This window comes from Enoplosus armatus, chromosome 11, assembly GCF_043641665.1.
Source record: "Enoplosus armatus isolate fEnoArm2 chromosome 11, fEnoArm2.hap1, whole genome shotgun sequence".
NCBI lineage: Eukaryota > Metazoa > Chordata > Actinopteri > Centrarchiformes > Enoplosidae > Enoplosus > Enoplosus armatus.
Window position 1 is genome coordinate 12,085,149 of NC_092190.1, and position 13,184 is coordinate 12,098,332.

General features: G+C 38.4%; 2 protein-coding genes across 3 annotated transcripts in view; both read left to right on the top strand.

Moving 5' to 3' along the window:
- The window catches only part of LOC139292106 (dedicator of cytokinesis protein 9), a 44,526-nt gene extending 40,288 nt beyond the window's left edge, over positions 1-4,238 (top strand). For both annotated transcript variants that reach the window (XM_070914269.1, XM_070914268.1), the window contains 4 exons: positions 731-921; positions 1,043-1,143; positions 1,219-1,357; positions 3,085-4,238. In XM_070914269.1, the coding sequence (XP_070770370.1) occupies positions 731-921; positions 1,043-1,143; positions 1,219-1,357; positions 3,085-3,210 (557 nt within the window). In that variant the 3' untranslated portion in view covers positions 3,211-4,238. The remainder of the gene's footprint in view (positions 1-730; positions 922-1,042; positions 1,144-1,218; positions 1,358-3,084) is intronic.
- Positions 4,239-5,443: 1,205 nt separating this feature from the next.
- Positions 5,444-12,410, top strand: slc15a1a (solute carrier family 15 member 1a). Its single transcript, XM_070914270.1, has 21 exons — positions 5,444-5,465; positions 5,621-5,762; positions 6,073-6,192; positions 6,317-6,416; positions 7,455-7,545; positions 7,685-7,768; positions 7,876-7,958; positions 8,055-8,141; positions 8,237-8,326; positions 8,412-8,456; positions 8,546-8,578; positions 8,671-8,759; positions 9,258-9,339; positions 9,520-9,639; positions 9,790-9,933; positions 10,027-10,073; positions 10,352-10,459; positions 10,571-10,682; positions 11,605-11,742; positions 11,916-12,023; positions 12,171-12,410. Exons 1-21 carry the CDS (start codon positions 5,459-5,461, stop codon positions 12,408-12,410), a joined length of 2,070 nt encoding a protein of 689 aa, XP_070770371.1. The 5' UTR covers positions 5,444-5,458.
- Positions 12,411-13,184: the final 774 nt, after the last annotated feature.

The following is a 13,184-nucleotide window of genomic DNA, read 5'->3' on the forward strand; positions in this document are numbered from 1 at the left end:
ATTGTATCCCCATAAAAATGGAGAATTGCAAGGGACAAATTTAAAAAATATGTCAATGTCAATGCAGGTGCAACAGATGCAGAATATCCTGACTTTTAGCCTCTAGTAGCTAGCTGATGCTGTTAACAGGGATCAGAAGACAATCTGCAACTGTTATCACAGGCTGAGTAGATCTCCTCATCTCTAGTTAACTGATCTTGATGTATAAAATCTGTGTGGTTTCCCTTTAAGATAGTATTATGTAGTGAAATCTAGCTGTAAATAAACAAGATGTTGGTGTCTTCTGCATCAAATGAAAAGTAATTTAAAAAGTGAGATGGGATCCTCACACTTTCCTTCCAAACTACAGACAGCCTCCTCCTATTCTCTATATATTGACACATAGTAGGAAAACAGGCTTCAAATACACACTATGTGGAAGGCTGTCACGTGGGTATCCGTTGTTGAGGCATTACATTACTCAGCTGAAAGGTCCTGTGCATGAATGGAAGATCTTGATTAGATTCTGAACGTGTCAGCAGTTTGTCAAGGACCTTTCCTAAACCTAATCTCAGTTATATTGTTTTATGGTAAAAAAGGACCAAAAGTTCAACCTTATATTCTTATCTTTATTATCTGAGAGGACACATATGAGTGGACCCTGAGCTGTAAAACTCAGCACATGCAAGAAGAAAAGATTTATGAACTAAGAGGCCAGCTGTTCACCCCCCATTGTGTTTCTGTCCCCCAGCCACACATTGTTTCCCCTACGTAAAGAAACGGATTGCGGTGATGTATCAACACCACACTGATCTGAGCCCCATCGAGGTGGCCATCGATGAGATGAGCAAGAAGGTGGCCGAGATAAAACAGCTCTGCTCCTCCAGTGAGGTGGACATGATCCGCCTGCAGCTCAAACTGCAGGGCAGCATCAGTGTTCAGGTGCCTGCTTTGAATTTTGTAAACATATAAACACACACACACACACACACACACACACACTGGACATATATGATGAATTGATCATGAAAAAAGATGACATTGCTCCTACATCCTCCTACAGGTAAATGCAGGACCGCTTGCATATGCCAGAGCTTTTCTGGACGATGCGAGCGCCAAGAAGTATCCTGATAACAAGGTCAAACAGCTGAAAGAGGTCTTCAGGTGAGATGAGATGTCAATAGCTTATCATGTGTGCACAGGTTTTACTACTTCGTGTAACAACATTTTTTTGAGCAGGCATTTTGTGGAGGCATGTGGCCACGGCCTAGGCATTAATGAGCGGTTGATCAAAGAGGACCAGCAGGAGTATCACGATGAGATGAAGGCCAACTATAGAGACCTGGCCAGAGAGCTGTCCATCATCATGCATGAGCAAGTATGTATCAGTAACTAAAATATCAGTGTAATTCCTTTCTGCATTACTAATGTTCCACCTGTAATCTGCCTCTGAGAGGGCTTTGCCAAGTGAAGTAAACAGAGTGCCAGTCATTAAATGTTGGATAATGTGATTGATAACACGCTCTTTGTTAACATCATTCTCTGTTTTTCCCTTGTGCTGACATGAACAGATTGGATGGTAATGCAAGAAGCACCAGTATGCAATAAAGAGAGTTGTAAATTGTTGGTCCAGCCAGACACGAGCATCTGTTCTCGGATATTACTCTAAATGTTCAAATCATTAGAAATCCTATAAATCATATAAACAACGTTTTTTTGGACCACTGTAACATTTTTCTTATTTTGTGATTGGCTGCAATAGAAACCTCAATACACACTTGTACTAGCAATTATTTTAAAAAGAAAACTGCTAGGGCAGGCCTTATCTTTATATCCCTGCAGTAAATAAGAAATCAGCTAAACATGTATTCTCACACACTGAACACACGTCCACTGTCCATCAGACTGGCAAATCCTCCTTATTGGGGCTGCAACTAGCAGTTATTTTCGCTACCGATTAATCTGTTGATTATGCTCTTGATTAATCATTAATTGTTGTTAATTGCCACAATTTCCCAAGGTGACGTTGTCAAAAGTCTTGTTTTGTCTGACCAACAGTCTAAAACCAGGGATATTCAATTTACTATAATATAAGATAAGGAAAAGGGCATTTAAACGATTAATTAAAAAAATGTTGCAGATTAATTTTATGTCGATCGATAAATTGTCTCATTGTTTTGAGCTCTACTCCTGATATTTCAAAAATTTAAACTTAACACCCACCTATTCTCCTTCTACTATAAACACCCCTGATGCAGCAGCTGGCTAGAGCAACAATCACTTATGGACTTATCTCTTTTGGATTGCTGACGTGTATTTTTTCTGCATGTGTGTACAGTATGTATGTATGCATGTGTGTATATTTATGTAAATATACATTTGCATGTGTATGAGCAGTATCTGTATATGTATGTACATGCATCTGAATGTGTGTGATTATGCATTTACATTTCTTTTTGTATATGCATACATACACATATATATCTCATACTTTTAATGATTTTCTGTTGGTTGTTTTTACTTATTTGTTTTCTGTATCTATTAATCTTCATGAAAGGGGTGCTGAGACTGTAAAGGAATAGTTTGACATTTTGGGATAAAGAAATATTCGCTTTCTTGCGGAGAGTTAGATATAAAGATTGAAACCACTGCCATCTCTGTACGGTGACTAAATGGCTACAGCTAGCAGCTGGTTAGCTTAGCTAGGCACAAAGATTGGAAACAGTGGGAAACAGCTAGCATGGCTCTGTCCAAAGGTCCAAAAACATCTGCCTAGCTCCCTAATTAACACATTATAATGCATTTGTTAACTCGTAATTTGTACAAAACCTGAAGTACAAACACAACAATTCACCAGACAGAGCCATGCTTTCCAGATGTTATGCTAAGCTAAGCTAGCCGGCTGCTGGCTGTAGCTTCATATTTACCATACAGACATGTGAGTGGTATCAATTTTCTCATTTAACGATCAGCAAGAAAGCGTATTTCCCAAAATGTCAAACTATTCCTTGAATTAAGGGCTTCACTTGGCAATAATTAAGGTGCTAAAGTATCTAAGATGGTTTTGTAAATATTTGTGAATATCTCCTTCTTCCTTCCTTCCAGATCAGTCCTGTGGAAGATGGCATGAAGAGCGTTCTTCCAGACTCGCTTCACATCTTTAATGCCATCAGCGGCACGCCAACCAGTGCCATCATCCAGGGCATCCCCAGCTCTTCTTCTGTGGTATGATGCTTGCCTGGGTCAGCCTTGAACTCAGCGCCCTCTGTACTCGCCAACCAGGCATGCCAGTGATGCCATATCGTCACTTCTAAACCCAATCCTGCTTCTCTTCAGTCGGTTTAAAGAGAAACTGAGCACGGACAACTCTGACCACCTCTCACCTTTCTCGTTGAACCATGACCAAGGCACTGGACCTATTTAATGTGTACACACGGCATGGTAACTGTGTTGGAGGTGGCCAATTTAAATGTTCCCCTGACAGTATTGAGGTGAAGCCTGAGACCTGAGCAACAAGAGAGAGGATCGTGCAGGAGAGGCGACAGACTTTGTTCCTGCTTCATGGCCAGACATGTGTGACGAGACATAACCTGTGTTTCTACCTGAAAAGACTGGGCAGACATTCCTGTTGGGATCTTTTTAATATGCATGTCATTACATTACACCCACCACCCTCCAACAGCTCATTTGTGTTTATTTTGATAATGTTTCACATTGTGTTTTTGTATGTACTGTATTCCACTTTTATAAGCCACTGCATTATGTCTTGATGAACAGTATATACTGCATCTCCCTGTACATGAAGTTATATTTCTATAAAATTTGCAAATTTGCAAAAGGGCCTCCTATGACTCATGTTAGCATTCAACCTTAAATCACTTCAATGTCTTAGAATGGAGAGCATTTTTAAATATTCAAAGCTGTTGCATACAAAAAGTATATTCCAAGTTGTTTATTAATGTATATAAGAAAAGGAGTGTGTGCAATATTTGCAAAGTATCTTGCTGTGTGGGGCTCATACACTGTAAAGATGATGTTCACCTTCTTGCCAAAGCGATGAGGTGTGGAACCAGACACTACACCTACTGTGGAAGTAATATGAAGCTTTTACCATTTTAGTGTTCATTGAAATAAATTGTTTTATATTTGGGCAGCAATGGGTTTTTTTATTTTTATTTAACACAAAGTCACTGTTCTGCTGTAAACAGAGATGTTCCTTAATGCTTTTCTTTTAAATAAAATACACTCATTTCTCTGCACTTGTGAATTCCAATAGTTTATTCCTGTTTTTATTCTTACATTTAGTTGAGTTGTAGAGTTGGGAATTAATACTTTTTATGAGGGACTGAACATAGCTGACTCCCTATCTCCTGTATCTCATGTTCACACCCATCCATAAAAGCAACACAGTCAGCAGTGTGGAAGACAGATCAAGGGATAATAAGAAGCAATATTACAAAAACACTCCCACTAGTGAACAGTGACAGATCTATTATCAACTCCTCTGTGCAGGAATCTCAAAGGAATATCAAACTACAGAGGGAAAGCAGGCAGCAGCTTCACTTAAACATCATGACAGGTGAGTCTGCAAACATTTGCTTTCGTATGTTTTCATTCTAATCCACTAGAAAGTCAATATTCCAGAGCATAAGGTGCAGACACCTGAGGGACAAGTCAGAACACACAAAGGAAACTTTACATTCACTCTTAAAATTCTGCCATATTATTTCTTAATTCCATACTGAAACATTGAGACAAAGATTTACACATGGAGGCAGTTAACAGGCTACTGTATTTCTCTCTTTTCATGAAATACAGCCAGTTATTTAAACTAGTGTCATCTTTTGCACAGATAACGAGGATCCCAAGAAAGGGAAGAAGAGCAAAGGGAAGGTAAAGTACTTATATCCTTTAATTTATTGGATATTCAAGTATTTTTTGTTTTTAATTGCTAAGTCAGACTAAATGATAATCCATGGGAACAAAGCATCTATCTCAACATGCCATTCACTGTATTACTGCTGTAAGTAACTGAATACCAAGCACCACTAAAGGAAGATTTTTAGGTACTTGTATTTTACTTGAGTATTTACATTTATGCTACTTTATACCTCAATAACCTCAAATATTGTACTTTTTACTCTCCACTACATTTATTTCACAGCTATAGTTACCTTTCAGATTAAGATTTTATACTGTAACACTGACATAGACCATTCTGCATAATGAGTAATTTTACTTTTGATACAAAATAAAGTACATTTTATTGCCAACACTTGCTGCAGGACTAGAGTATTTTGTTTTGCATTGTAGTGTTGCTACTTTTCACGTGGTAAATGGTCTAAATACTTCCTCCACCACTGCTGAACACTGTGCTGCTGTTTCTTTGATCCATCAGAGCAAAGAGGTGTGTGGCTACCCGCTCAGCATCTTCTTCATTGTTGTGAATGAGTTCTGCGAGAGGTTCTCCTACTATGGCATGCGAGGTGAGAATATTGCGTTCTAGAACCTCAACCTGATTATTTTTTGTAACCATGGCTACGAAAGCTCTCCTAAACAAACAAACATTTTAACCCAAACCACCCTAATGACCAAGTTGCCACATCATAGCATTGCCTTCATTTTCCCTGTCTGTCCACAGCTGTCCTGGTGCTGTACTTTAAGTACTTCTTGCGCTGGGACGATGACATGGCCACCTCCATCTATCACACCTTTGTGGCCCTCTGCTACCTGACCCCTATCCTTGGGGCCGTTGTGGCCGACTCCTGGCTGGGAAAGTTTAAGTGAGTGGCTGCCTCAAGTTCCATTGATTTAATACATGAAGGCTTGAACTATTTTGTCATCCAACATACACAAGTCTTTTTAAAAGATGGCTACCTTACAGAGGTGGAATGTTAGTGGGGTACTTGTACTTAAGTATTTCCATTTTTTGATACTTTAAGAACATTTTGCTGATAATACTTTGGGATTTTGAATGCAGAACTTCTACTTGTAACAACGTACTTCTACAGTCTTCTACTGGTGCTGTTACTTCATTAAAGGCTCTGAGTACTTCTTTCAACACTACTATCTCTCTCCCTATTCCCCTTACAGGACTATCATCTACTTGTCCATTGTCTATGCGATTGGACAGGTTGCAATGGCTGTCAGTGCAATCCATGACATCACTGACACCGACAGAGACGGGACACCAAACAACATGACTTTTCATGTGTGGGTTTCTATTCCACTACAGAAATAATTGAATCAAACAGTGAGGGTGTGAGCTTTTAGCAGGCTTTCATCACATATTTCTACTGCGCTCTCTGCTCATGCACATGTTCCTCTTCACATTCAGTGCGTTGTCAATGGTGGGCCTCTTCCTCATCGCTCTGGGCACTGGCGGCATCAAACCTTGTGTTGCTGCCTTTGGCGGAGACCAGTTTAGTGACAATCAGGTTAGAACATTACCTCACTTCTGCTGCTACCTTAGGCTGAGTCTTGTCCTCTAATGTTTAACCTCTGGCAGTGAGAGTAAGAGTCTACAGCCAAGCCATTAGGCACAGCAGTGCTTTGAGCTAAATGCTAACATTAGTGTACTAACATGCTCACAATGACAATGCTAACATACAGATGTTTAGCAGATTTAATGTTTTCCATGTTCACCATCTTAGTTTAGCATGTTAACGTGCTAACATGTCAAACACAAACTACAGCTGAGAGTTTTGAAGGTATTTAGTCACAACCCAAAGTATTGGACTTCAGTTAATGTTTTGATCTGATGATGGCGATAGATGTGAAAAAAGTAGTTCAAAGCCCTTTGTGGCTCCAGAGGGAGCTGCGTGAAATCTGATAAAGTACCTAAAGTAATGCCACTTGAGTCAGCATCAGTTGGGGTTGAAACTACAAATTTTAAAATGAAAAACATCAGGTGGTGTGGAGATAGAAAGAAGTGAGCCTGCCAGACCTCTGTAGCCCGCTCCTCTGCATGAGGCTAGCAGCTTGAGGCTACATCAGCTGGCACAACACACCCAAATCCCTGACTGAACAGCCAGTAGTCAAGGTGCATTGTGGGTAATGTAGGCGTCATGTTTTGACAAGGAAGTTTTGATGCTTTTTTAAGAATCAAAATTGAAATTGAATGAAAAACTTGAACTATCCATCTTGAGTCCTGCAATGTGGGCGTGCAATGCTAAATCTGTGGGCTATTCTTTAAAGTAATCAAAGTTACTACAATTCATCCTGAGGGGGACATGAATGTGTGTCCCAATCCATCCAATAGTTGTCGAGACATTTCACTAAAGATCACAAATCTCAACCTCTTTATGGTACTAGAGGACAAGTCAGCACATCATCAAAGTCATTAGGACACATCCTCTGGAGACCACGAATGTCTGTACAAAATTTCATGGCAAACCGTCCAATGCCCAAATCAAACATTGCACAACATGCATGCATGACATGACAAAAGGTCACTGATGTATTTCTCTGTGCAGGAAAAGCAAAGGAGAACTTTCTTCTCTGTTTTCTACCTGTGCATCAATGGTGGGAGTCTCCTGTCAACCATTATCACTCCAATCCTGAGAGGTAGATATGAGTAGGACACACAGTTTATGATGAACTGTGCCATAAACATAAGTGCATGTGGTAATAACTAATAAGAGTCCATGAGTGTGAGTGAAATTTAAAATCTAGTTTCATGACAGTTGTTTGTCTCCATCTGCAGCTCAGGACTGTGGCATCTACACTCAGCAGAAGTGTTATTCTCTAGCCTTCGGTGTCCCTGCAGTACTAATGGTGGTTGCACTTTGTAAGTCTAAAGAATTTGTAGACTGTGATTGTGTACATAAAGCAGAAATGTAAAGGTTTGGTACATATACTGTGATAATGATGTTGTGCCTGTGATGTCCCTGACAGTGGTGTTTATCGTTGGAAGTGGTATGTACTACAAAGCTGAACCACAGGGAAACATCATGCTGGATGTGTGTAAATGCATTGGGGTGAGTCTGGTTTACACCATCAACACATTCTGCATTAATGAGTTGCTCTAGTTTTTCTAACACATTTCTCCCTCACTTTGCTCTTCTGTCAATCAGTTTGCCATTAGAAACCGCTACAAGCACAGAAGCAAACAATACCCAAAGAGGCAGCACTGGATGGACTGGGCAGATGAAAAATATGATGTAAGTTTTACTTCATTTAATTCTCTAAAGTCTCTAACAAGCTGCTTTGTCAGTGGAATAACAGCAACTCAGTATTATGTTTGTCTGTGCTATAGAAACTCCTCATTGCTCAAATCAAAATGGTGCTGAAGGTCCTCTTTTTGTACATCCCACTTCCGATGTTCTGGACCCTATTTGACCAAAAGGTATCTTAAAGTTACTCTTTCTTTTAAAAGGCAATATCACTTGTTGCTAGTGGATACTGTGCTAAACTCTGCATCTCTGTTAAAGGGTTCCAGATGGACCCTGCAAGCCACCACCATGGATGGAAACTTTGTAGGTTTGGTGATAAAACAAACTATGAATATATTTTAATTAACTAAAGCAATGTTGTTCATGTTCTAATAATGTCTTTGTGTCTGCAGGGGCTACTTGTGATACAGCCTGATCAGATGCAGGTAAGTTTAAAGAATTGCATCATGTTAGCTTGGACTGATGTACTACACTTTATTTGAGGAAATTCTCACAGTGCAATTTATGTTTTTGAAAGACTGTCAACCCCATCCTGATCCTGACTCTGGTGCCCATCATGGACAGCGTAATCTACCCTCTGTTCTCAAAATGTGGCCTGAACTTTACGTAAGTACTGCTGGAACTCAGTGAGACAACTTTGGAGCTTATGATATATAATGTGTTAATTAGTGAGCTTTAGTGAGATTTTCTTATCTTTGAACAGACCTAGGGTTGCTGTTTCCAGTCTTTATGCTAAATTAAGCAAACTGGCTGCTGGCTGTAGCTTCATATTTAGCATCCGGCGTCTCATCTAAATCGCAGCAAGAGAGCAAATAGGCGTAGTTCCCAAAATGTCATACTATTCCTTTAACTGCTCAACAATGGAGGATAGTCCTGTGAGTGAACAAGCAGCGTCATAAGACAGTTCAGCTACAAAGCAGCCCGATGTACAAAATAATGCAGAGCTCAAACTTGCACATCTCAATACAAGATCAGTGTAACTGTACACATTCTGAATCAGGCCCATAATAACTATGATGATGTTAAACAACTTGAGACATTTGATGCTGTAATCCTCTATAATTTTGTACAAATCAGTAACAGAACTTAATGTTAATTCAACAGACCTCTGAAAAGAATGACAGTGGGGATGCTTATGGCAGCTATAGCTTTTGTCTGCGCTGCCGTGGTTGAGATTCAAATTGATGTAAGTAGAAAACAATTATTGTGTTCATCTCCTTATATACTGTAAAATGCACATCAGTTCAGGGATTAATCTATTTCAAATTTACAGTTGAGGTTAAAACTAACTATGGTACAAGTATAAAAAAGTACTTGGAGTTCATAACAAGGACAAGTGCTCATTTCTACTTTGACTAATTTTCAGAAAACATTGCCCATCTTCCCATCAGCCTCCCAGAGTCAGTTGAAATTACTTAACATGGGCAGTAATCCAGTGACGGTTAATCTGCCTGGCAATGATCCTCTGGTGCTTTCTGCAGCTCAGGTATGTCCTTATACAACAACACAACACTTTTACAAAACTAGGACATACGCGTTTAAAATTCTTTGAAAATCAGTTGTAAGCAATCCAAATAAACATTGTACATTCTTACCCCAATGATTGCACAGTTTCAACATTTTCTTTGTTTTGCAGGCCAGTGATCAATTCTTCACATTTGAAGAAGAAAGAATCCTTGTTTCAATAGTCAGCACTAGCGTGACGAAAGACATTTTCTTGGCCAAGGGACAGCGACAAACGCTTCTCATTCCCTCAAACCTCACTGCAGAATGGCTGCAGGTGAGTTAGAAGCACAAAAATAATTAAAAGAAAGACACACAAAAGGCCTTTTAATGGTTAAATTAATCAACGTCAATTGTCTTATTTCCTCAGGCTGATGATTTGATTTCCAAGCCAGAACAAGGCAACAATGAAATCCGGTAAGTTGAATTACAAACATTACACAACAACAACAGGTATACAATTAATTCATCAGTTGACCAACAGAAAATGAATCATTGACTATTTTGACAATCAACTAATTGTTTTAGTCACTTATCAGGTAAAAATACTGAAAATCATATAGTTGCAACCCTGGTCTGATTATCTGCAGAGTACATTGTTGAAAATGAAGGGATAACTGTACTGTGTTGGTTTTATTGACAGTTTTTTAAATGTTCTGGATGTAATGTTTTTGCTCAATATGGATCCATTTCAGATTTATAAATGGAATGAAAACAGCAGTGAACATATCAACTCCTGCAGCGGACTTTGGACTAATTGAGCCCTTTTATTATTCCAACTTCTCCCAGATAAAAAATGGAAAGTAAGGATTTTTTTTTATCCTGATGAATTTACAGTTTTTTTGCACAAAAATCATTAATTTATGCAAACAACAACACAGTTTATTAAACTGATTATCTTTTCTAATGATCAGGGCCACCTTCACCATACGCAGTGGTTCACAGTCATGTGAATACAGCAGGGAATTTGGATTTGGAAGTTCATATACCTTCTTTATCCCCAGCACTTTGGTCTTTGGAACAAATGTAAGTTTCACATATTCTTTTTACTATCATGAAGTGCAAACTTTGATCTTATCTAATGTGACGTCCAACTGTGTTAAATGTCATTGCCACACAAGTGTGTTGAACCTTTCAGAGGGAAATCATGCTGGATCATTCTGTATGTGGTAAACAGATTATATAGTAGGTTTATTTGTGTGTGTAATTTATATTATTTGTGACTGTATTGTATCACATTTTCTTTCTTTCGGGACATCTCGGAAAACTCAGATTTGACCTAGGTGAAAACAAATGAATGCTTGACGTTTAAGGCTTGTGATATTCTATAATTTTCTTAATATTAGTTCCATTGTTGTCCAAAAACTATTAAGAAATGCTTCAGTGAGCCACATTGTTGCACAGGGTGACATGTTCCACGTGTTCCTTCACTAAAATGAACATGGACACTGTAGTTTATTCTGAGTCCAACCCACATACTGTCCTAGTGCCATAAATATTCACTAATGTGTATTAATCCGTAGCTGAAATAGTACTATTTATTGCAAATGCACTATTTACTTCTGTTTGAGTAATGTTTGTTAAAAAATACAGTGCCCAACTGTTGTAGGAAAATGTCAAGCCTTTATAAAAAATGAAACTACATTTTTGTGATGCGTTTTTAAAGATTTACATCTGAAAAAGGCACAAATGGGCTCGGGGTAAGTGTCGCAGACATGGTTGGGAAGTGTGGATTAATGCATTGTTGGTTTTGCTCTTTTCATGCAATTTTTTTGAGAAAAAAAAAGAATGGACCAGCCTTATACTTTTATGTACAAATAGGCAATGTATGAAAATATTGTCATTTGTTTGCTCTGTCAAAGTCTGTCCAGCCACTTTCTTTTGAGTCACACTGGTTGAGAAACACTGCCCCAAGCTGAACTATTGTAATGCTTCCTGTTTGTTTTAGTGTCAGGAGTCTATTACTGTGACAGAAAACATCAAGCCCAACTCGGTTCACATGGCTCTCCAGATCCCACAGTACTTCTTCATTACTGCTGGTGAAGTGATGTTTTCTGTTACTGGTCTGGAGTTCTCCTACTCACAGGTAAGATTGTTAGAAGACACCTTATTTTAGTGCTGTACCACCAAAGAAGAAGCTATAGGACACGCTACATAAGAATATTTGATTTTATATGTCCCTGAAATATATAATCGTTCTGTATGGTGTTCTTTGTTTTTGTCTTTATTCGTTTTGTGTCCATCTTTTGTATCTTCAAGGCACCCAGTAACATGAAAGCAGTGCTGCAAGCAGGCTGGTTGTTTACCGTCGCTATTGGCAACTTCATTGTCCTGATTGTGGCTGAGCTTGCAAAGATTCCCCAACGGGTACTATATATAACTTTTTTTTTTTATTAAAAACTAATCCTAAAGGACTAAAAGTTACAAAATATTTCTAGTGGACATGTCAGACATTGATGGTGACACATGATGATGCATTAATGCCATGTTTGTCCCTCTCCTCCTCTTTCAAAGTGGGCAGAGTTCGTCCTGTTTGCCTCTCTCTTGGTTGCAGTGTGTATCATCTTCTCCATTATGGCGCACTTCTACACCTACATCGACCCTACAGAAATTGAGGCCCAGTTCAAGACGAAGGTCAATGAAGATGATGAGGACGATAAAAGCCAGCTACGGAAGACGGAGGTCGAGATGGTCAAGAAAGACTCAATTAAATGTAACGATGAAGATGATGCAGCCAAACAGACCAAAATGTGAACAGCTTAAAATGCAGATTACATTTCCATAATGTCATTATATTTGATGTTTAACATCGATGCGAGGTAGAATTGTCGTATTGTGTGTGTTTGAATATTTTATATAAACAACATACTGTATAAAGTTCATTATATAGTAACATTATATTCAGTACAACAAATTCATACAATTTTAGCTATAGTATTACTACAACAGATGAATGCTATTATTCCCTAACATTACATACCACATGTAATTGCTCTTTTTTATTTATGTGTAAGTTATGTTCAAGTAAGCAATAAAAATAAATCCTGTTTATGTGTTTTTCATTAAAAGTTCTTGTCTTGAGATCTTTTGTCAACAAAAAAAAACATGCAATCAAGGGAGTTGCAGTTTCCAAAAACTTAGTGGGACTAACTATAAACTTGAGAGTTTATGTTGACTACTTGATTTTATCATTGGTGTACTAAAAATATCAAATAATATCTAGTAATAATGGCTGAATTCCATTTAGCGGTGTAAATAATAAAATAAATTTCTTCTTTCTTGCCTCACCTGTGCTTTTCCTACTATGCCATGTCAAAATGTCTGCTGGGAAAAAAACTAAAACATTTTGAATCTTGTCTTAGCAGGAAAAGCAAAGGTGAAGCTAATTTCTTTAACAATAGCTCATTTCCTTCAAATGTCTCAGTAAGCCAGTGAGCCAGCATGCACAATACCAGGACCCTGAAACTGAAGCAGCCAAATGTAATTCAGCCAACATCAATTTTATTATTTACACCTGAGCTTTTCCTA